Source organism: Trichosurus vulpecula, chromosome 1, assembly GCF_011100635.1.
Source record: "Trichosurus vulpecula isolate mTriVul1 chromosome 1, mTriVul1.pri, whole genome shotgun sequence".
NCBI classification, from domain to species: Eukaryota; Metazoa; Chordata; class Mammalia; order Diprotodontia; family Phalangeridae; genus Trichosurus; species Trichosurus vulpecula.
This window is the reverse complement of record NC_050573.1, coordinates 233048036-233071461: the sequence shown is the minus strand read 5'-3', so window position 1 is coordinate 233071461 and position 23426 is coordinate 233048036. Positions and strand designations below refer to the sequence as shown.

Sequence of the window (23426 nt, the reverse complement as noted above, 5' to 3'; positions counted from 1 at the left end):
TACTTAGGGAGGGAGGGAGAAAGCACTTACTATGTGCCTGGTATTATGGTAAGTGCTTATTTGGGTGGGTGGGGGAACATTTTCACTAAAAAAAAATCTCAAGACTATACCTGATAATGAGGTTCATAGAATGAGTTTCTGCTATTTTCCATGGTGAATAAAAAACATTTTTAAGACTTTCCCCACCTCTCCCCTGCAAATCCTGGATCTTAATAAACTAACATTATTGAATACATCATCATCCACTGAACTAAATCCAACCACTCTGTCAATTAACCTGTAAAGAGATATATGCGGGATACTTTTGGGAAATTATTTCATTCCTTTAAGTTAACTAAAGGATCAGGCCCCAACTAATAAATGTGTTCCTAGTGACCTTAAAAAAAAAGAGCCAACAAATTAATATCTATTTTAATACTCCAAGACCAAAAATGTTCTTTGCCCTACAGTATATGACATTTAAGAACATGCATACCTGATAAATTGCTCCCTCTCTCTCCCTCCCCCCCACCCTCCCCCACTCTCTCCCCTTCTCCCTTTCCCTCTCCCTCTCAGCTGCCCATTCCAAAGACATCAATCTTCCTTCCAAAAGGATATGCTATTATCCTCAAAGCACATCACAGTTTTTCCATGAACTCAGACTGGATTTTAAAAAATCAATTTTTAATTTCCTCATGATATAAATGACTCTTGATCATGCTATTGATTTGTTAGATTAGTAGGAATTATTTTTAATTTCAAGGGGAAAAAAGACAATTGAATTTTAGAGCTGAGGCTAACCTAGTGGTGAAGGATGATAGAGGGTCTATTTTGAAATTCTTGTTTTATATGGTATTTTCTTATTATTTGGGATGCCTTTAAATTCCAGTCAGAGTTCTTAAATGGTTTCCAAATATCATATGCACAAATATGATATGCACAACACAAAAACGAAAGGTCTACTTTGCAACTCTTATTTTATATGATATTTTATTATTCTGGATGCTTTTAAATTCCAGTCAGATTTCTTCAATGGCTTTCAAATATCATGTGCACAACACGAACACAGAGAGCAATATATCAATCAATCAGGATTTATGAGGAGCCCACTACATAGCAGGCCCTGTGGCATACAAGCACAAAAGTGAGGCAATCTCTGCTCTTAAGGAGCTTATATACTGGGGAGATAAGCAACATTTCCACAAGTTATGTACAAAATGAATGCAAAGTAAGGAAATGTCCCTTGTTGGAGCTAGAAAGCGAAATGAGCCCTGAAAGGAGTGAAGGGTTCCAAGAAGTGAGGAGGTGAGAAGAAAGTACATTCCAAGAATAGTGTACATGGCCGATGTGATGGAAGAGAGGTGAAAGACAGAAATGCATTCATAGTGTAACAACAGTACTGCTTTATAGATAGGTCAATCTACATTTTTCTGGTTTCTGTGAGTAAGTTCATTCTCCTCTTCATTCAGTTCTAAAAAACTCTATTTCACCTCTAAAATGTAAAAGAATTACGTTAACATGTCTGATCGCACAATTAAAGTCTGCACTCAAAAAAAACATGTCAGACATCTCAATGACTGAATGGATTAAATTCTCAGAAACAAAACAAAACTTACAACACATCTCTTTGTGAGTGAAATACTGAAATGGGAAAATCTTTATATGGCTAAAAAGTTCTGTATGAATAAAGCAAAAATGACACCTACACAAGAGACTGTATGTAAAAAATCCAAAATACCACAGACCATTTCCAGTGCCTTTATCAAAGGTGTCCAGAAATTCCTTAACCAACAGAAAGTTTATGTCAAGGATCCTCAGAGAACATTTTGTCTAAAACAAACAAAAAATGAAACAAACAACCACGGAAGCTTTTTTCAGGGGGTGGGCCCTTCCTGAGCAGAGTCAGTATCACTTTTAATATAAACTTCACTTAAAGGACAGTTATGCAATTTGTCATTCCTTGACTGAGGCAAGGGGCATCATTTTGTCTCATAATCTGTCTTCTTAAACAGTTATGAACTTGGCATTCGACTTCCAGCTAGAAGTTCAGAGAAGCAGCTGTAGCATTTGTAGAAAATGAAAATACCAGTCTTTAGAACAAATAAGCAGCACTTACCTAACTCTCAAATAATGTTTCTTTGGATCTGCTGAACTATTAGATATCAACCACTAAATCTGGAATTAGATCTTTTTCAACTAATAGACTGATTATGCAGGGGTTGGGGGGAGGAGAGGGACTGAGCTTAATGTTTAGTTGTTGGGTGTCTTTTTTTCCACATCGCATCACTTAGCCACACGCCCCAAAATTAAAGATATAGAGAAATACAGAAAAATAATACTATTACAAATAAAAAAAGAGACAACTCAAATAAGAGTTCCCTTTTTAAATGATAAGTAACCAACATTAGGTAGCCAGACTAATAACAGCTGTATGTAAAGGTGGATCGTGGTTTTCAAGAGATTCTTCGTATGACTTCAGACATAATAGTTCAAACCCTACCTAACACTGAAATACATAGGATATCTGTTAAAATTCTGCATGTCAGAGTTTTGCAATACATTGGTCAGTTTTTCCGAACTTTTGTTCCCTATTTTGTATTCTTCATTTTTTAAGAGATGTCTCGGGGGGCGGAGCCAAGATGGCAGCTGGAAAGCAGAGACTAGTTGAGCTCCCCGCCAAGTCCCTCCAAAAACCTATAAAAATGGCTCTGAACCAATTCTAGAATGGCAGAACTCACAAAACAGCAGAGGGAAGCAGGGCTCCAGCCCAGGACAGGCTGGATGGTCTCTGGGTGAGGTCTATCAGGCAAGGAGCTGGGAGCAGAGCGGAGCAGAACCCAGCATGAGCAGTGCGGACCAACCAGACCAGGAGCCTGGTGGAGCGTGCCCTAGAGCCCTGAATCAGTGAGCTGCAGCAGTTACCAGACTTCTCAACCCACAAACACCAAAGACAACAGAGAAGGTTAGTGGGAAAAGCTGCAGGGGACAGAGTTCCCTGGCTCGGCAGGTGAGGGGGGAATGAGTGAATCTTGCTCTCATCAGATTTGACCTGAGGAGGGAATACCATGCATACTCAATTGGGTATCTTACCCCACAGGAAAGAAGAAGGAAGAAGATAAAAAGGGGGGGGATGATAGAAGGGAGGGCAGATGGGGGTGGAGGTAATCAAATACAAACACTTTCGAAAGGAGACAGGGTCAAGGGAGAAAATTCAATAAAGGGGGATAGGTTAGGAAGGAGCAAAATATAGTCAGCCTTTCACAACATGAGTATTGTGGAGGGGTTATATATAATGATACACATGTGGCCTATGTTGAATTGCTTGACTTCTTAGGGAGGGTGGGTGGGAAGGGAAGAGGGGAGAGAATTTGGAACTCAAAGTTTTAAAAACAGATGTTCAAAAACAAAAAAAAAAGTTTTTGCATGCAACTAGAAAATAAGATACACAGGCAATGGGGTGTAGAAATTTATCTTGCCCTACAAGAAAGGAAGGGAAAAGGGCATGGGAGGGGAGGGCTGACTGGGGAACAGGGCAACCAGAATATACGCCATCTTGGAGGGGGGGGAGGGTAGAAATGGGGAGAAAATTTGTAATTCAAACTCTTGTGAAAATCAATGCTGAAAACTAAATATATTAAATAAAAAAAGAAGTAAAAAATGAAAATAAAAAAAGATGTCTCAGTACTATAACAGGAAATGTTGGTAATGTAAATGCAAACAATATTAATAAAATTTACTTAAAATATGAATTCAAAGAATTATATAATGGGGACAGGAATAAGAAACAAGGAAAACATAGAACAACCATAGTAAGATGAGAAGATTGCATACTATATGTATGTACACACACACACACACACACACACACACACACACACACACACACACGATATGGGGACATAATTTGATTCCCAGGAGAGCCAAATACATAAAAAAATGGAGCATTTCATATCATGGAAAAAGCTACTAGGAGTAGGAAAAACACATGTTTACTCACACAGTTCTTTAATTTGCAGCTCCAATGTACTTATCATGTAATAGTGTATACTTGTATTTTTATCTGTGCTGTAATCTATTGACCTATAAGATCACAGAGTCCATCAAATCTATAGAGAATTTCCTCAATGAGGCCTGGGGCTATACTTCATCTAAAATTTCTATCTCTTCGATGTCTTAACACAATTTTCTACACAAATACGCACAATAAATATTGACTTAAAAATTATAGTAGAAATAATTAAATTGAACAGTTTTTAAAAACAGAGCATTTCATGATAGACCATTTGATTCTAAGATCAATTGCTATGTTAGAGTAATGGAATACTTTATCACCTCTCTTCCCACTACTCCATTTTTTAACCTCAATCACACATAAAATGTAATGAAAAATGATTAGATGAATACTCTTAATCAATGCTGTTTTATAATAGGTAAAACATTCCATTACAAATCCTATTTGACAGATGCCTAACTTTGATATTTCATATTAATTAAAATGGTACTACTATGTTTCCTAAGCTGTACAGAACAACTTACTAGGCAAAATATTACTAATAATAGCTCACATGTAAATAATATTTTATGATCTATAAATCCTCCTCTGATAACAGTCTTGGTGTGGAAAAGGAAAATAACTCTCTCTCTCTCTCTCTCTGTGCGTCATACACACACACACACACACACACACACACACACACACACACACACACACAGAGCAGCAGCAGCAGCAGCAGCAGCAACTTTAAACTTATTTAAAATTATTTAAAGTGAGGAAAGGCAGTGGGGCCTTAGAGTCAGGAAGACCTAAGAGCTCCCTAAACTGAAGTCATGAGAGTGCATATGTACCTGGATTTTTCAGACAGAAAAGGATCTAAAACGGCTTCACATGGGGTTTGATGCAGACAAAACATGAACATCACAGCACTGGGCTACAGATCTAAAACCAAATTCATTTGCCCATTTATTTTCCCCCACCCCGTATCTATGAGTTTCTGCATTCCATTTGACAGTTCTAAAATTCTGACTAGATGCTTAAAATAATTTATAACCAGATACTTTGAGCACATCTGCCTGTATAGAAAAAGCATAGAAAAAGAGTTTAAATGTTGAAGGAGGATGAGGGGGACATTTAAATGTGTGTGATGAATTTTATTTCTACAGGTAGTAATTTTTTTAGCTACTATAGAATGAGTCTGAAGCCTTTTCAGATTAAAAAGAAGTCGAAAATGTAGTAATGATATGATACCCACAAGATTTTATTTTCTGTTAAGTTTCAAACTGCACAATTCACACAAAGACATGTATCAAGCACCTATGTATTGATCTTGTACTTGGCAATGTGGTCAACATAGAAGCTGAAAGCATGTTCACAGTCACTAGGGAAGACGTAATCGAATAAGGAAGCAAGAAAGCACACAAGTGAAACAACAAGAAAACCATTCCAGGGAAATTAGTGGTATGAGAAATCAGACTATGGGAAAGATCATCAAAAATCAAGGCACTTCCACTTTCATAGGTCCTTAACTATAATAAAAAAATTATGATACATGAATTTAAAATAAAGCACCAAAGATGAGAACATTTTTTATTTTAGTTCAAAATAAACTTTGTTTTTCTGAGCAAATACACTAATTATAGAGTGAAAGTTGTGCTTTTGTTCAATGTCACAAGTGTCACCTACCTCACAGAGCTGTTTTGAGGAAAGCACTTTGTAAACTGTAGCATGCTATAAAAATGAGAATTATTATCATTATGCAAAGCATCAAACAATCAGCATTTTTAAGCATCTCTCCTGTGCCAGTTGAGAGGCAGATTGGTACAGTTGGTAGAGACTTGACCTTGAACCTGGGATACCTGGGTTCAAGTCCTGCCTGACACATTCTTTGTGACCCTCTGCAAGTACCTTAAACCCTCAATTTCTTCACTGGAAGTTCCTTATACTAATAAAATCGCAAATCCATTCCTATGCTGTGGAAATGTGTATGTATACATAATTATATGCATGTGGATTATAAATACTCTGTCCTCCCTCCCTCTCTCTCTCTCTCCCCCCATATATATATATATATATATATACTTATACATACATATAGTATGTATGTGCATATATACAATATGTCTATATACATGTAAACATGTATATATTATACCTTATATAAACACATACATACAATATATTATAAATATATATACAAATCACTCAGAGGGAAAGGAGGGATAGAAAGAAAAGAGGAGAGAGAAGGAGGAAGAGAAAGAGGGGGAAAGAGGGTTAGAGAGGGAGCAGAGAGAGAGAGAGAGAGAGAGAGAGATATTCCTCAATGAGAGCTACTTGTATCAGTCACAAATACAGTCCCTATCTGATCTGTAAATTCTGTCTTCCTACTAAATTGGCCTACTGACTATTCTCTGTCTGAGATATTTCACCTCCCACTTCTGTGACTTTTTTAATGTCTAGAATTTTTCCCTAGTCAATCCAAACTTACCAAATCTTCATACTTCTTGAAAGCATCGCTAATGCCATGATGTACAAATGGTCCTTCTTGACCTCCCCAAAGAGACGGTCTTCCACTGCCCCCACATACAAAAATTACTTTGTATTAACTTGTGTAACAACAATGTTTCTACTTGCCACTACTGTGGCTGTGTAAGACCAATAACATCAGTACACAGGAGGGCTGCCAGCACAGATTGTTTGATCTGCTTTTCTAAGGAAAGCAACTTTATGGGGTTTACAATCTCAATTTACTCAAACATACGTATATCATTCACTTAGTTCAGGGGAAAAAGTCAGCACTCTGAACTTCAGAGAAAACACAAATAGAAATTACAAGGAGAAATTTTATAAACAGAGCAAAATACAACAAATCAGCAGACAGGCTTGTAGCTGTCTGTCCAAGACATTACATACATAGTTACCAGATAGAGAAGCAACAACACCTGGGTTTTTCAAAGCCAGGGGGCTCCTTAACGGCTACCCAGAGTCTCCACACCAACACTCTTCCAATGAGTGAGCCCCAAATAAGATGCTAACCTCTGAGTGTATATATATATATATATATATATATATATATACACATACACACTTCTTCAGGGTCAGAGCACTCCACACCTCTTGAGGGTTTCACCCCTCTCATGACCTAACTAGGAAAAGGGTGTGGGCCTTCCTACAAACAAAGGCAAGACTCAATCAAAGGCACCTGATTGCCTTAGTGCTGAGAAGAACTCCAAAAAGTCCCACTTTGCTTGTTGTATATGTTTATCTGTGTACATGCTGTTGTCCCCTGATAGAATCTCATAATTTGGTCCCTGAAGTCAGAGAATTTTTTTTTTGTCTTTTTATCTTCAATACTTAGAACAATACCAGGCACACAACAGACACTTCTTGCCTTGAGTTGCAAGTGAATACTTCTACACTGGCATTTAGATATCTGAATTTTATTGTTTTTCGTCTTACTTACAGTCTACTTTTAATTACTAAACCTCTCCACTAGCATTTTTCTTCCTAAAGCATGTCTTCTGTATACTCTGTGGTATCTGCCTGAATGATGTCTTTAAACAATCTTATCCCTCTCTATCCATTGTAAGTTTAAAATTATTTTGATAAGACCTGCACGTCTCCAGGAAAATATATTTACCAGTGCTAGTTATTTGCAGTTCCTGCCTGACCATTCACATGTCTTAACCTTGAGGGAGAAATTCAAATCCTATTTTCAATTACCATCACCTTAACCATCTATTTACTTTGCAAATTCACCTCTCTTCTCGAGGAGCCATCTTGAATCAGCAGTTATCATGGAGAAACTATCTAAGCTCCAAAGAGCTTTAATAGTTTTTGCCCAGAACTTTATTGTCCATACCCAAGTCTTTATGGAAAATTACATTTTTAATAAGAATTAAGAGAAGAACATCACCGGAAGACTGTCAGGGAAGGAAGGATATGAGGGCACAGACGGGGACACTACAAGCACGTAAAACAAACCTGCTTAATGATGTGGTTTTGCTAAGCACTAGTCTATGTAAAGATAAAAGGTAAACAGACCAAGAATGCTCCATTTTGTGAAGATTTCAGTTCATTAGTGTTAAAGGAGGAGGAGGATAGGCATAAGGGAGGAAGGCTGTTTTTGAAAAACTTGAAATTCAAAGAACTCCAGAATTTCAGAGCTGAGAGGGACTAGAGTGGCTTTCTAGTCTATTTCATATATGAAAAAGAATCTAAATATAACAAATATAATCCCACTTCCACACAACAGCCCTTCAAAATAGTAGCTGGCACATAGTAGGTGCTTATTAAATGTTTGCTCAATTAAATTAAAATACTTGAAGAGAGGCATCCCCATCCCATCCCATGTCATCACACCCCACGCTAAATCTTTATTTTCTCTGCGGTAAATAAGCCTAGTTCATTTGCTCTCATATGGCACTCAAGACACTTCATCATCTTGGTTGGCTCCTCTGTATGTGCTTCACCATATTAATATCCCCTTTCATGGTGCCATAGAGATATTTTTGCAAGTAGCATCATGTGTAGTCAACAGTAGTTTGCTCAAACTACCCTAGGCCAAACAATAGTTTAAAAAAATCACCTGGATGGATCGGATGGAAAATACTTCAATTGTATTTTATGGCATATAAATTAGAAGAAATTAAGATGACATATGATCAGGGAAATGGGTTCTGCAAAAGACTAGGTCGTATTAGGGAGTCTAGGGGTATTTAGACTGAAAAAGTAAGAAAAGAATAATTATCAATAGGTATCAGTGAATAAAAAATAAAGTAAGAGGGCATAAAAGGTGACAATAAACGGACAAGAATGTTATTAAGGTCTACAATGTTCCAGGCACTAAACAGATAAAAAAGCGTGATGCTGAAAAAGAGAATTATGGGTTAAGAGCCATATGATAACATCTAGGGTATGATCATATTTATGAGCTAGTCTTGAGAAAAGACTTAATGATTCATCTTTCACATATCCAAGAGAGTTCTGTTTAGTCTCTTCCATTCCAAATACTATACCAAAAATATCTTCTACTAAAATCACTGTGGAGATTAAACTGGAACAAACATGCTGTGCTCAAGAAGCATCTGAAATGATGATAGGATTGAGAATTTCTTATACCCAAAAATATTTCCAAAGACACATTAAAAAAATGCTTTTTCAAATGCTTTAGGAATTTCACAATTTCTAAATAATAATAATAAATAGCTAATATTGATATAGCACCTACTACGTACTAGGCACTTTCCAATTATCATCTCATTTGATCCGCACAGCAACCCTGGGAGGCAGGGGCTATTGAAATCCCTGTTTTACAGATGAGGCAAAAAGTGGTTAAGTAAGAGACTTGCCCAGTGTCATGCAGCTCGTTAGTGTCTGAAGTCTAACTTGAACTCAGGAATTTCTGACATCAGATCCTGTAGTCTTATCTACTACACCACTAGCTATTTCCAGTTTACATCACAAATGTTCTTTGGAGGGAGTGACCAAAGAAGTAAGGAGGGCAGGCCTATGATTTCACTGGTGTAGGAATATTCCTGATTTAGACTCTTGCTACCAATGGAAGTCAGCACTGGCTATGAGATAGATAGATAGATGGATGGATGGATGGATGGATGGATGGATGGATGGATAGATGGATAGATGGACAGATATATACATACATACACATGTATAATATACTTACGTGTATACATGGTAGGTACAATATATCAGCTGCACAGAGATGATACTGATTTCCTATGCCTCTAGCACTATAATAGTTAATCAAATATGTGTTTTGGCTTTAACGAGCTTACAATTTCACTGGCAGACAAATGTGGACAAATGGAATGTGATAAGATAAGGGGGCAACTAGGTCGCACAGTGAACAGAGTGCTGGGCCTAAAGTCAGGAAGACTGGAGTTCAAATTCAGCCTCAGACACTTAGTAGCTGTATGACCCCAGGCAAGTCCCTTAATCCTGTTTGCCTCAGTTTCCTCATCTGTCAAATGAGCCAGAGAAGGAAAGGGCAAACCATTCCACCATCTTTGCCAAGCAACCTCCAAATGAGGTCCCAATGAGTTAGATACAACTGAATAGCAAGTAAACAACAAGATATTATGAATAAATATTATCATTCAGTTTTTCAGTTGTGGCTGATTCTTCATGACCCCAAAGGAGGTTTTCTTGGCAAAGATATCGGGGTGGTTTACTATTTCCTTCTCCAGTGGATTCAGCAAACAGAGCTCAAGTGACTTGCCCAGGATCACACTGCTAGTTAATGTCTGAGGCCAGATTTGACCTTAGGTGTTCCCGACTCCAGGACCAGCACTCTATCCAACAAACCACTAGCTGAATAAATATTAGTGTTTGCTAAATCTAGTGAGTCATCTATCCTGAATCTATTTTTCAGCCCTAGGCCTTACCCAGGTTTGGGGAACCTGCAGCCTTGAGGCCACACATGCCTTTCTAGGTCCTTGGGTATGACCTTTAGACCGAGTCCAAATTTTATATTATTTTATTAAGGGGATTTGTTCTGTGAAGTTTGGATTCAGTCAAAGGGCCACATTTGAGGACCCTGAGGGCCACATGTAGCCTTGAGGCCACAGGTTCACCACCCCTGCCTTAGCCTCACAAGACCCTAGAAAGCCAACAAAGATCTTATCACAACTTATGATGACTTACATAAGTTTTCTTGCCTCAGTTCAAAATGGCCCTGTCTCTGATACTTTATGCCCACTTCTGCTCTCCTGTCTTCCCAAATTTTAGCCATTATCCCATTTCAACTGAGGGTCTCCACGTACCCCCAGCTGAATGTTTTTGCTTACCTGGTCCTGTCTTATACATCACAGCCTTAAGATCTAATGAAGCTCTGAGCCCAGAGTTGGTAATATTACTTAGCAACAGAACGTATGGTACAAAAAGGAAGTGATCAGAATAAAGAAAAAATGAAGGACTAGGAAAAGAAATATCTCCACCTTCCATCTCTTCTGGAGGATTTTGCAGAAGAGGTTAATAAATAGTTATGGAGCTGGTCCATCAAGAGATGGACAGTCTTTGACAAGAACAAGAAAAAGAGGGAAGCGAGGACAGGGGAACCAGAGCGTCTCAAGGGACAAAATTAGAATCACAGATTTTGTGCTGGGAGAGACCTCTGCAGTCATCTGCTCCAATAACTCTCATTTTACAGATGTGGAAACTGAATGAAGTCAAGGTGACTTACCCAAGGTCACACAGGTAATAAATGGCAGAGCCAAGATTAGAACTCAGATCCTCGAACACCACGAAGGGTTTATGTGGCAGCAGAGAAAAAAAATATGATGCAACAGGATGGGCAACACACCTAAAATCACTTTTTATTCAAGAGGCAACAGAGAGGCTATGGGGGCATTATGGGTGAGGAGATATCCAAGAAAAAACGCAACCACTCAAAGGATCACAAATCAAGCAGTTTATTACTCCCAGGACAGTTCGCAGCTGATCACCATTACAAACATATGATCAATCTTAAGATTATCTTAGAGGTAGTATAAAAAATTGACTAGAAAAGTTGAGGCTTCAGGAAGGACGGAGAATGAGGATGTTCTTGCAAAAAGGCATTGAGAAAGGGAAGACAACATGGTACAATGGAAATAATTCTGGAATTGGAGTGAGAGAAACTTGGTCTGAATCCTCTCTCTCCCGTTTTCCTATCTGTATGGTCTGGGGTGACTTGGGCAACTACTTTGGGTCTCAGTTACCTCACCTGTAAAATGACAGGATTAGACTATAAGATCTCTGAGGTTCCTTCCAAATGTAAATCTCCAATAATGTCGAAGAACTAGAATGCTGGCTATGAGAGGATGTGGAAACAGATGGGAGAGATTATGGAGGTAGAATTGGCAAATCTTGTTAATTAGTTGGACAAGGGAGATGAATTCATGATTATGAACTTGAATTATGGTGGCACCATGAACAGAAGAGAAGTTTGGGGGAAGAGTAGGAGTAGGGAGAAAGAACATAAGTTTTATTTTTACTATGTTGAGATTTAGGTGATGATAAAACATGCAGGCTGAAAATGTCTAGCAGTCAGGTGGTGATGAGCAAGTGGAAATCAGAAGAGAGATTGGATGGATGTATAGATGGATGGTAGATAGATAGACAGATAGTTATTTATTTTTTTTTGGAGATGAAAATTGAAGCTATGGGAGCAGATAAAAATCACCAAAGAAGATAAAGGGAACCCACAGAGAACAAGCCAAGGGGAATGTCTGGACTCTAGAGGCAAGAGACAGATGATCATTCAACAAAGGCTAAAATATAGAAAGAGAATAAGATGAGATCAGCAGGGGAAGACTCACATTTAAGAGGTGGTAGGAAGAAGCTGGCCTAGCAAAGAAGATTGAGAAGGAATTATCATATCAATAGGAAAAATGGGTTAAGAGCTCCTTTTGATCTGCCCTGTTGCTTCCCATGACTTGGCACTAATGAGAAGAGGTATATGGTGGATCTTCTGTACCTCTGTCAGTCAAAACCAAACCACTAATATGGTCCAAGAGCATCTATAGACCTGACAGAAAAGAACTAAATACTATTCACTTGCAAGTCTTGATATATTTACTGTGTGCTCAACATTATACTTGTTATGAACAAAGTAAAAATGGTTTCTGCCCTTGGAGATCTTCAAACCTATGAAGTGAGTGACCTTAGTCCTATGGGTGAAAACTAATCACTAGGCAGAGAATAAAACAAGATTCTAGGGTCAACTATAAAGTATCCTACCAATATGGGAACTTCTATATGGTTGCTACGGTGTGCCTGACCTTTGACAGTAACAGATCACACTTAGGGTCATCCAACTAAGCTGGTGCAATAAAATCCAAATCAGTTCGACAAAACTATATTAAGTGTGTAGTGTGTGCCATGCCCTATAGCAAGGTCAGACTGGAAATACAAAGACAAACCAAAAAAAAAACCTCTTCTCTCAAGAATCTTACCTTCTATTGCAAGTGCTGAATTTTTAAATATACTGCATGCATCCTTTATCATACCAAAGAACCAAAATGCCAAGTTGCTGCTTATAGCACAAAGTTCAAAAATTCAAGTTAGTCAATAAACAAGCATTTATTAAGTATGTATTACATGCTAAGCATTGTGCTAGCTACACAAGGCAAAAATAGTATAGCACATGGTCCTTCCCATCAAGATACTTGTGATTTCAATGAAAAGACAAGCAATACATCTGAAACAATAGGGAACCAGATGGTATATAATGAAGTGTTAATGCCTAAAAATACCAACAGCAGTTCAAAGAAGGAGATGATAATAACAGCTAGCATCTAGATAGCACCTTGAGGTTTGCAAAGCACTTTGGAAATATCATCTCACAGCCCTGGGATGTAGGCAATATTATTCTGTACATTTTACAAATAAGGAAACTGAGGCAGACAGCGTTTTAAGTGACTTGCCCAGGATTACACAGCTAATAGGTATCAACAGCCAAAATGGAACTCAGATCTCTTCCTGACTCTAGGATCAGAACTCTTTTCACTGTGCGCCCTGCCTGATGTGGACAGAGAGAGGCAAGGCTTCATGGACAAGACATGATCAGAGCGGAGTCTCGAAGGATGGGCAGGATTTGGATAAATGCTGCAGGTGAAGAAAATAACGAGGTAAGCAAAGGAATGACATAGGAACAGCATAGCATTTTCAGACAATAGTGGAGAGGCTAGCCTAAAGTGAGAGGTTAAATGTTGGGGAGTAACATGAAAAAAATTTGAATTGGAAGCCATATGTTTTGTGTTAACAGTTCCAAGTAGATGGGAGTTAACAATATGTCAGATGCCAGTTTAGAATAATCTATGACCCAATTATGAAGGTACTAGAAGAATGAGATGGGGAGGAAAAGGTAAGAGAAGCATGGGTACCTTTAGGACCAGATTATATCCCTGAGCCTCAAATCAATGGGAGAAAATACAAATCGGTCTATGAAGATACATTTAGGTTGTTTTAAATTACCAGCTGCTAAGGTCATATATGACACATAAATCAGGGACTTTACTTGGTGTGTCCTTCAAAATCTAATCTTGTCCACCAACTGTTATAATCCCATTCACCAAAATAAAACTACATTTGAACAGGAGATGCACAAAGCAGGATTGAGAACAAAGAAAAAGGCAGTATCCTTTCCTATTTGGAATCATTCTTTCTGCCCCCCCCCCCCAACCTCTCAGAATCACAACTAGCAAACCTTCCAATCCATATGTCTTCTGTGAGAAGAGGATGAACAGTTATTTACTTACGAGCAAGTCACTTAAACCTCAGTCCCCACTCAGCCTATATGGTGTGAATTTGCTTTAAAGAGTTCCTCATGGAGTTAAAAAATAATAACACTATGTGGAACAACTTACCTTAGAAAAAAGTTGAGCAGGGGCTGCTACAGCATTCTGTTCTTTTAAGTATTGATCCCAAGACCAAGTCTCCTGTTGAGCAGCTAAACTTACTAGAAGAGAAAGAACAAGAAACATTTCTATAAGCAAAAAGTTTTACTGGCTAGAAATCTATGAAGTCGGTTAATTAATGAAATAACAAACTAGAAAGAAAATCCAGGAACTGCACGTAGTTCTTTCTGATTCGTCATAAGGAATTATGTAACTTATAGCTTCTCCATGTGCCAAATCTCCTTCTATAACATAAGGAAAATATATTTCTACCTTTCAGGGATTTTTATTTCAAAAACTCTTTTTCAATGGCTGTGTCAATTCGAAATTTTAAATCATTTCTCCTGAAGACAGAATGCTCTCTAAAAAGACTGTAGAGGCAGTTTCCTATGAATAAATTGTTCAACTACCCCTCCCCCCAAAAAATGTAAACAGCTGGATGCCACCCACCTCTGCCCCCTTCTGCAGCTGCTGGAGCTGGAACAGAAGCAGCTACTTGTGGGAGCCGTTGTGCTCATAGCCTCTGTCTCCTCCCATGCTTACAAGATGCTGCCTAGTGAGAGCTAGACAGATCCTTTTTTCTCCTCTAAGCTGGGCCTTTGCCCCCATTCCCATTAGATCAAATGTGAACAGTTGTCAAAAAAATTTGATTTCCTACTTTAGTTTTGTCACATTGCACCTTGTTAAAAGAGATGTCTCTTCGATAAAGGAAATATAGGGATATAGCAGGAAATTTAGGCAAGGTAAAAACCAAACATACTAACTTTTTTAAAAATGACGAGAGCCTGAACTTCACATTCTGTTTTAAAACGGATAACATTCCAAATAGATTAAGTTGACATAACAGATAATTGTGAAAATTTTATTCAACTTAATAAATGACAACCCTCAGCATCTAATTTTTCAGAATTTGGGACCGGAAAAGGCAGAGATTATTCAGTCCAGCCTGCTCACTCGACAGATAAGAAAACTAAATGCCAGGAAAGTACATAAGATAAAACAGGAATTTTCTGTAAAATCAAAATTTATCAGCTATATGAACATATTCTCATTGTTAAATACCTAGCAACATAAAGTTACAACACACAGTAGTTCCTTTTTTCCCCAATATTTCAGCTTTATTTTTGAAGTTGCCTTGTGCACAGCTTTATTTCAGTTAAATTCTTGTAAATTGTCATTAGCTGCCTAACATCTGAGCATGCTGAGCTGGATAATGCCTCTTCTCAGGGAACCACTTGCAAATGAAGTAATTCCCCTCATGTTATCAAGGCATCACTCCAATGTAATGAACTCTTTAAGTAGTCTGTCATTGAAATTATGGTAACTCTTAAATCCCTTACTTCACAGTGACCCAGCAATGCTATGGTAGAAAAAACCTTCCTTCCCAGCGTTAACTTGGAATCATTTTCCTTTGCAGTCTCATGTTGCTTCTCCAAAAAGTCACTGACCCCCGGGTCTCCATAACTTTGTCCTAATAGAATCAATGAGGTCGCTATTACCATCCCAAACATGGAGCAAATCATCCAAGTTTATAACTGCTGAAGCAAGATGGCAACATTCCCTTCATATGATGATTAAACTGCAAATTTATTTGACTCTCTCTAGGATATAAGCTGAACAGTCAACTACTATAATCCATCAGATTGATGAATTGAGCTGATTTTATCAGTCAGATTTCTGACTTACAGTCTAAGCCAGAAATCTCCTTCCTCTCGGGCCTCAAGAGAGGAATAATTTAACTAAAATATTATTTAAGGTTATTTTCCTCATGTTCTTTAGCAATGTATAAAAGAAAAATCACTTCAAATTCTTTGCAAAATTACATCCTAACTTCATAAATTCCTGACCTTTCAAAACTCTAGCTGGATATTACACTACAGGTGACTATACACAAATTCAGGGATTTCAAAGGTACATTAAATCTCAGACCCCTGATGTCTAAGCCCAGGAGAGCACTTTTATTAGATAAGAACTAAATCAATGCTGTTTAGAGTAAAAAACTGAAACTTCTCCCTCCAAAGTCACCAATGGTCTGTTAACTGCCCAATCTAGTGGATTTTCCCCTGACTCTTTATCCTTCTTGACTTCTCTCAAGCACTTGACACAGTTGGTCACCCTCTTCTCCTGGACCTTTCCTCTCTAGGTTTACATGATGCTGATCAGTCAAAGAGGTCCTCCTGTTGAACTGCTCCTTATCGAAGCATGAACCCAAGGCTTAACAGAGAACCTCCTAAATAGACAACAATTACCCACTCCTGGTGATTCTTTTGGTCACAGTGTATACCTCCCAAGGGAAATTAAGTAGCACTGCCAACAATAACTGGAAGTCTTGAGCAAGAAACTGAAGACCGTAAGGGTACAGGTCTGTCTTCTTTATTTTTGCCCACTGAAGGTAATGGAAGTAAAAGAGAAAATTAATTTGTGGAATAAACAACTAGATAATAAGATGATGTCTAAAATTGTGATGTGGATCACAGTTTAAAATACAGGACTTCAACATGACTAATATGGAAATATGCTTAATACGATTATACATGTATGGCCTATATCAGACTGCACACTGTCTTGGGGAGGGGAGAGAGGAAGAAGGGAGAGAAAATTTAAAACTCAAAATCTTCTAAAAATGAATGTTGAAAACTAAAAACAAATAAATATTTTTTTAAAAATAAAATAAAATATAGGACTAAGAGATTCCTGGAACAAAGATGAAGTACATGGAACAAAGGATGGTAGTGGGAAGACAGAAGCATGTGAAGATGAAAAGCATCTCATACTCCCCACAAACACTCCATCTATTAAGAGACAGAAAGAAATTAAGAGTCTCCCACTCAACCTAGGAATCCACTGAGACTGCCCCCACTCACCAGAGGCCCACAGAGATCTTGGGATGGACAAGCCAGGGTGGAGTGAAAAAGTAGCAGAGAAGACACAGTGCAGGAATCTCCTACAGCCTTTGGGAGAATTTTCAGTACTCCCTATGAAATCTGTCTAAGAGGCACCTAAGCTCAGTCTAGTGGCTTTGGGGTTTCTTTCTTGCCTAACCCAAACAAAGCCCATGACCAGAAACACAGCCCTAGTCAGAACAACCTAAGGGAGGTTTAGGAAGTATCCACCAGTGGTCTGAGACTAACTTGGTAAGAGGAGGCTCTAGGTAAAAGTACAGCCTGGATATTACATGAACTTTATAGCAAGAACCCAGCACAGGGACAGTGTCCTCTGAGAGCAGCAGCAGCAAAGAAGGAATCCAGGCAGAGTCTACAAAGGAAGGGTCCTGGAGCCCTGTGACTAAAGGGAGCTCTCAGATAGAGCCCAACTCTAGAGTAGCTCTTGAAGCTCTTAAAGGAGTGGTCTAGTCTGGCCTACTATACAGAGTAACAGGCAGACCCTGCCTCACACCATTAAGCTGAGGAGCTTTAACCCAAGCAAACCACCCACCACCCCCCAACCACATGCAAGCCAAGAAAAGCTCTGAATACTCTCTAGAAAGAACTTAGCATGAGAGACACCCACAGGGTGAATCACAAAACCAAAAGACCCTATAACAAGTGCTGATAAAGACAGAAAAACGGAAAACTGACACCTTAGAACAGAAGATGAAAAATCTCACTCCAAAACTGAATGCCCCAAGTTAAAATGGGCTAGACAGGAAAAAAAAAAGACATAATTTGATAAGAAATATCAATGCACAATCCAAAGATTAAAAGAAAACCTAAGGAATATAATATTAAAAACAAATGATCTGGAAAACAGATCAAGAGATAACTTAAGAATTATCAGGACGATCTGAAAACTATTATGGGGGGAGGAGTCTATATTGATAAATGGAGAAGAGATAATATAGTCAGGGGGAAAGAGGTGAAAGATGATTGATCTCTGGCATTAATTGAATGGGAATGGAAAGAAGTACATTTTTTTTTCTTTTTTTTAACATAACACCTTTCCAAAAATTGATTATGTCCCGAGGTATAAAGAAATCACCAAAAAATGAAGAAAAGTAGAAAGGCTCAACACATCATTTACTAATCATTAACGTTATTAAAAAAAATTCAATTGAGGATCCTTAAAGAAATAATGTAAAAGTAATTAGGGGCTTAAAAACAACAACAAAAAAACACAATTCTAAAGAATTGATGGGCCAAAGAACAAATTTTAGAAACAACAGAAAATTTCATCAAAGAATATTGCAATAGGGACAGCTAGGTGGCGCAGTGAGTAGAGCACGAGCCCTGGAGTCAGGAAGACCTGAGTTCAAATACAACCTCAGATACTTGACATATTTACTAGCTATGTGACCTTGGGCAAGTCACTTAACCCCAATTGCCCTGCCTTCCCCCCTCAAAAAAAAAAAAAAGAATATTGCAGTAAGGAAATAACATAGAAAAACTTATGAGCTGCAGCTAAAGTAATTCTGAGAGGAAATTTATAGCTCTAAATATTTTCATCAACAAAACAGAGAAAATATAAATCAAAGAATTGAATTGCAAATTTTTGTAAAAAATTGATCAAATCCAACTAAATAACAAGGCAGAAATTATGAAAATTAAAGAAGATTAATAAAATTAAAAGCAAAAAGATCATCTAAATGATAAAACAAGGAGGTTTAAAAAAACAATAAACTATATTAACAGGCAGCTAACCTTGTGTTTAAAAAGAGAGAAAAATCAAACTGTATTTTCTTAAATAAAAAAGAACTTACAAAAATTTAAAAAGAAGTAAAGAAAACAATCAGAAACTATTTTGCCCCATTATAGGCCAAAAAACCTGATAACTGAGATTAAATAAATGAAGATTCATTTAAAAAAAAATCCAAATTGACAAAAGATCCACTATAAGAAAAAGAAATTGAACAAGCCATAAATGAACTTCCAAAGGAAAAAAAACTATAAGAGTAGATGGATTTACAAGTGAATTCTATCAAACATTGGAAAAACTAGTTCCAACATTAAAGAAATAAAAGGTACATTTCCAATTTCTTTCTATGATATAAATATGGTCTTGATACCTAAAACACAGAAAGACAAAGCAGAGAAAAAAACTGCAAATCACTATTCCTAATCAGTGATGAAAAAATATTTAAATAAAATATTAGCAAGCAGTCTACAAAAACATATTAGAAAAATTAGATGCTGTGATCAGATTAGGTTTATGCCAGGAAGGTAAGATTGGTTCAATATAAGTAATTCAATCAAGTCAACAAGCATTTATTAAGTGCCTACTGTGTGCCAGGAGCTGGACTAAGCAGGAGACTACAAAGAAAGGCAAAAAGAGTCCTTGTCTTTAAGGAACTCACAGACCACTCAGTATGCAAACAACTGTGAAAACGAGATATACACAGGATAAACTGAGGCATAGGCTCATAAGAAAAGCACTAAGATTGTAGACTAGGAAAAGCTTCTTACAAAAGGTAGGACCTTAACTTCCTTTTAAAAAGAAGCTAGGGAAGCTAAGGCAGCTAGGGGGCAGAGATGAGGAGGAAGACCATTTCCAGCCTGGAAAGGTAGGAAAGGGCCATGTTATAAAGGGATATAAGAAAAATTAGAAAATAAAATAAATATCGAACACTATAAACATAATTGTTTTTATTAATTAACAAAATTTTAATAACTAATGAATGAATATAATGTAGCACTTTGATATAAGTAATATAATATTGCATGATAGATGCTTAAAGTGCTTTTGACAAAATCAAGCACTCATTTTGATCAAAAACTCTAGAAATCATAGGAATGAATGGCTCTTCCCTTAATGTAGTAAAAAGTATTTATCTAACAACTCTAAGAGCAAACGTTATGGAGAAAAGTCAATAAGACCAAGAGTAAAGCAAGGATGCCCCTTATCACCACTACTAGTTAATATCATGCTAGAAATGTTGGCTATAGAAATATGAGGGAATAAACATAGACAAATTAAAACAAATATCACTTTTTACAGATGATACTTAGAAAAATTTAGAAAGACAATGAAAATAGTAACTTCATCAAAGAAGGCAGACCATATGATAAATTCACATGAATCATTAGAATTCTTATATATAACCAAAAATCAAACAAACCAGCAGGTAGTGCTAGAAAGTGAAATTCCATTCAAAATAACTTAAAAAGCTATAAAACATTTGGTAGTGTATCTACCAAGATTCACCCAGGTGCTACATGAAACCAACTATAAAATACCTTTTGTAATGCCTCCTACATAGTAAACACTTAGTAAATACCCATCTATCTAACGGTGCAGAGTAGGTTCTGATGATTATTTCTTCCATTTTATGTGGTTTCTCCTTATTCATATACTATTTTGTTGATTTTACTTTCTCCTTTTTAATCAGATTTGCTAAACATTTATGAATCTTGTAATTCTTTTCAAAGGATCAGAGCACTACCAATTAGTCATTTGTTTTTTAAAAATCAGTTATAATGTCTTTTTAGTTTCCAATTTACCTATTTCTCCTCTAATTTTCAAGATTTTCTTTATTACTTATTTTAGGTATGTTAGATTTCCAATTTTTAAAAATGCAAACTCTGTTCACTAATTATCTTCATTTCTAATTTGCAAATGTATGTTTTTAGGGATATCATTTTTTTTCTCTGAGGGCTGCTTTAAACCCATTAGTTTAAGTAGATTGTTTAGTCCTTGTCTTTCACATAATTATTAATTGTTTCTATGATTTGTTCTGCAAGCCTCTCATTATTTAGAATTCAATTAATTTTCTATTTAGGTCTTTGTCTCTTGTTAATGTTTCCTGAAAGGATTATTTTTGTATTATGGTCAATAAAGGATGTTTACTATTTTTGAGTTCTTGACATGTATTTGCAATTTCTCTGTATCCTAATACATGTTCAATTTCTGTAAAAGTTCCATATGTTGCTGAGATATATTTATATTCTTTAGTGGCCTCATTCAGAAGGCAGTATATTGTTTAGCTCTAATTTCTCCAGGAATTTGTTCAACTTTATATATTCCTTTTTTGCTTATCTTTCTATTGGATTTGCCCAAGTCAGAGAGAAACATTAAAGACTCATTATTATTGTATTATAATTTGTGTCTTTTTGAAATTCAGTTATGCTTCCTTTATGAACTGACACTATGCCATTTGGAATATATGAGTTTGATTTAATATTAATATTGGTTATCTATGACTCCTTTCAGCATAATGCAATTTTTATCTGTTTATACTGTGAATTATTTGTTGTTTCTTTCTTTGTCTGGTGGCATGATATTAACTCTAGTTTTTTTCTGGATTCACCTGAAATTTGGTCATTCAGAATAACCAGATAGAGGTTTCTATCACTCTTCCATTTGTCAATCCTTCCTCTAGTTTTGGAGTTCTACTTAATTTACTGATTTATCTTTCTTCCATTTACTTATTTATCTCATTCCTTTTGTCTTCCTCTCCCCGCTTCTTCTCCTGCTCTCAGTTAAGGGAGAAATTTGAAATCCTCTCTTCTTTCCCTCTTCTCAAACTTCTCATTTGCTAGGGTGTTTTTTTTTTCTTTTCTGTTCCTCTAAGAAGGATTTCAGTACCTTGTGATTCCTTTCACTTTCTGTCTTTTCTAAACTTTTATTTTTTGATTCACGGTCTGTATGTTAATTTATTCCTTCTTGAGCCTTTTTATGCTCCTTATGGGAGGATTCACATGATCTAAAACAAAGTGAAGTAATCTAAGGGAAAAAAAAACCCAACATATACAGTTATCCATTTCACATCATGATTTTCCCCATCTAGGTTGCAGTATAGCACAGGGGGGCATATGAAATTAAATGGGAACTGCTTGAAAGTTTTGCAGAAGCTTCAGATGACACACAAAAGCCAACAGATGACACAGAAAAAGTTTAGAAACTCAGAAATGCATAAAATTTATGTGTAGAACTGTATAATATCAATATATTTAATGTTTAATACCATAATAATTCAGACTTCTTGTCTGGTACAAAGGGGAGGGGCCAAAAAATTTTACACAGATTTGCCAAATCACAGGGGCACTGCACCCCTAATCCCCACAATGTGGAAGGAATAACTGTATACAATGATTACAACTATGTAAATGGAAAAAAAAAACAAAATAAAAAATGAAAATAAATGAAAAATGAATAAAAAATGTTGTAAAACCACAAGGAACAAGCTTAACACCAAAGCAGAGAGGTATAAAAAGATACCTCCCCAACTCCTTTGCTATGGTATAACATCAGATTTGTTTAATTTATTGATCAGTGTTGCTGTTTTTCTCTTCTTCATCTTTTTTTTATTTAAAAAAGTTTTTTTTTTTTTATAAAGGATGGATCTGGGAGGGAAGAGGAAGGGGAGATATAGCCAATGTAAAATCAAAAGATAACAATAAAAATCTCTAAGTAAACAACAAAAAAGGAGTGTATGTATGTGTCTGTGTTTGTTTTTAAAAATATAAGTAGAACTTGAACTCAAATTACTGACTCCAAGGCCGATGCCTATATATAACCCACACTGCTGTCTCTCTACAGAAAAATTAACTACAATCTCAGTAAACATTTACAGAGATCAATTGTGTCCTATTAAATTAGGAATTGCAGCTGAGCTCTTCAGTTAACTACCACCATTAAGCAAGCCATCCAGGTATTTTCTCTTGTCTGACTATCATTGTACCTAGCCTCATGCCTTGTACACATAGAGGTATCATTAGATAAAAGCTTGTTGAATCTAATTGCTTTTGAATGGAACTCTTTGTGACTCTGAGTCCCTATTAGTACTGACCTGAATTATAAAGTTTTAACATGCCAAGACAGATTCCAGGAACTGTTATAACTAATGACCAAAGCAGTTAAAACAATATACTAGAATAAATCAATAATGGTGCTGTTCCCTTAGCAACAGGAATAGAATAGCTCCCATTTATAGCAAGCAAGCCATAATTTTCTAATTTAGTACCTCACTCGCAATGAAACAGTTAATACCTGCTAAATCAGAGCCCTCACAATCACTCAATAGCCACTGCTCATGTTATTTTGAGAAATTTCTCAATACAGTCAAATCCCCTGCTTCTACCAAATAATAATAATAATAATAATTTAAATGATAATCCAAA

General features: G+C 36.7%; 1 protein-coding gene across 1 annotated transcript in view; it reads right to left on the bottom strand.

Annotated features, from left to right (window-relative positions):
- The window catches only part of L3MBTL4 (L3MBTL histone methyl-lysine binding protein 4), a 394385-nt gene that overhangs the window by 338231 nt on the left and 32728 nt on the right, over positions 1-23426 (bottom strand). Inside the window, exon 4 of the mRNA XM_036741011.1 lies at positions 14344-14435. Within this exon, the coding sequence (XP_036596906.1) occupies positions 14344-14435 (92 nt within the window). The remainder of the gene's footprint in view (positions 1-14343; positions 14436-23426) is intronic.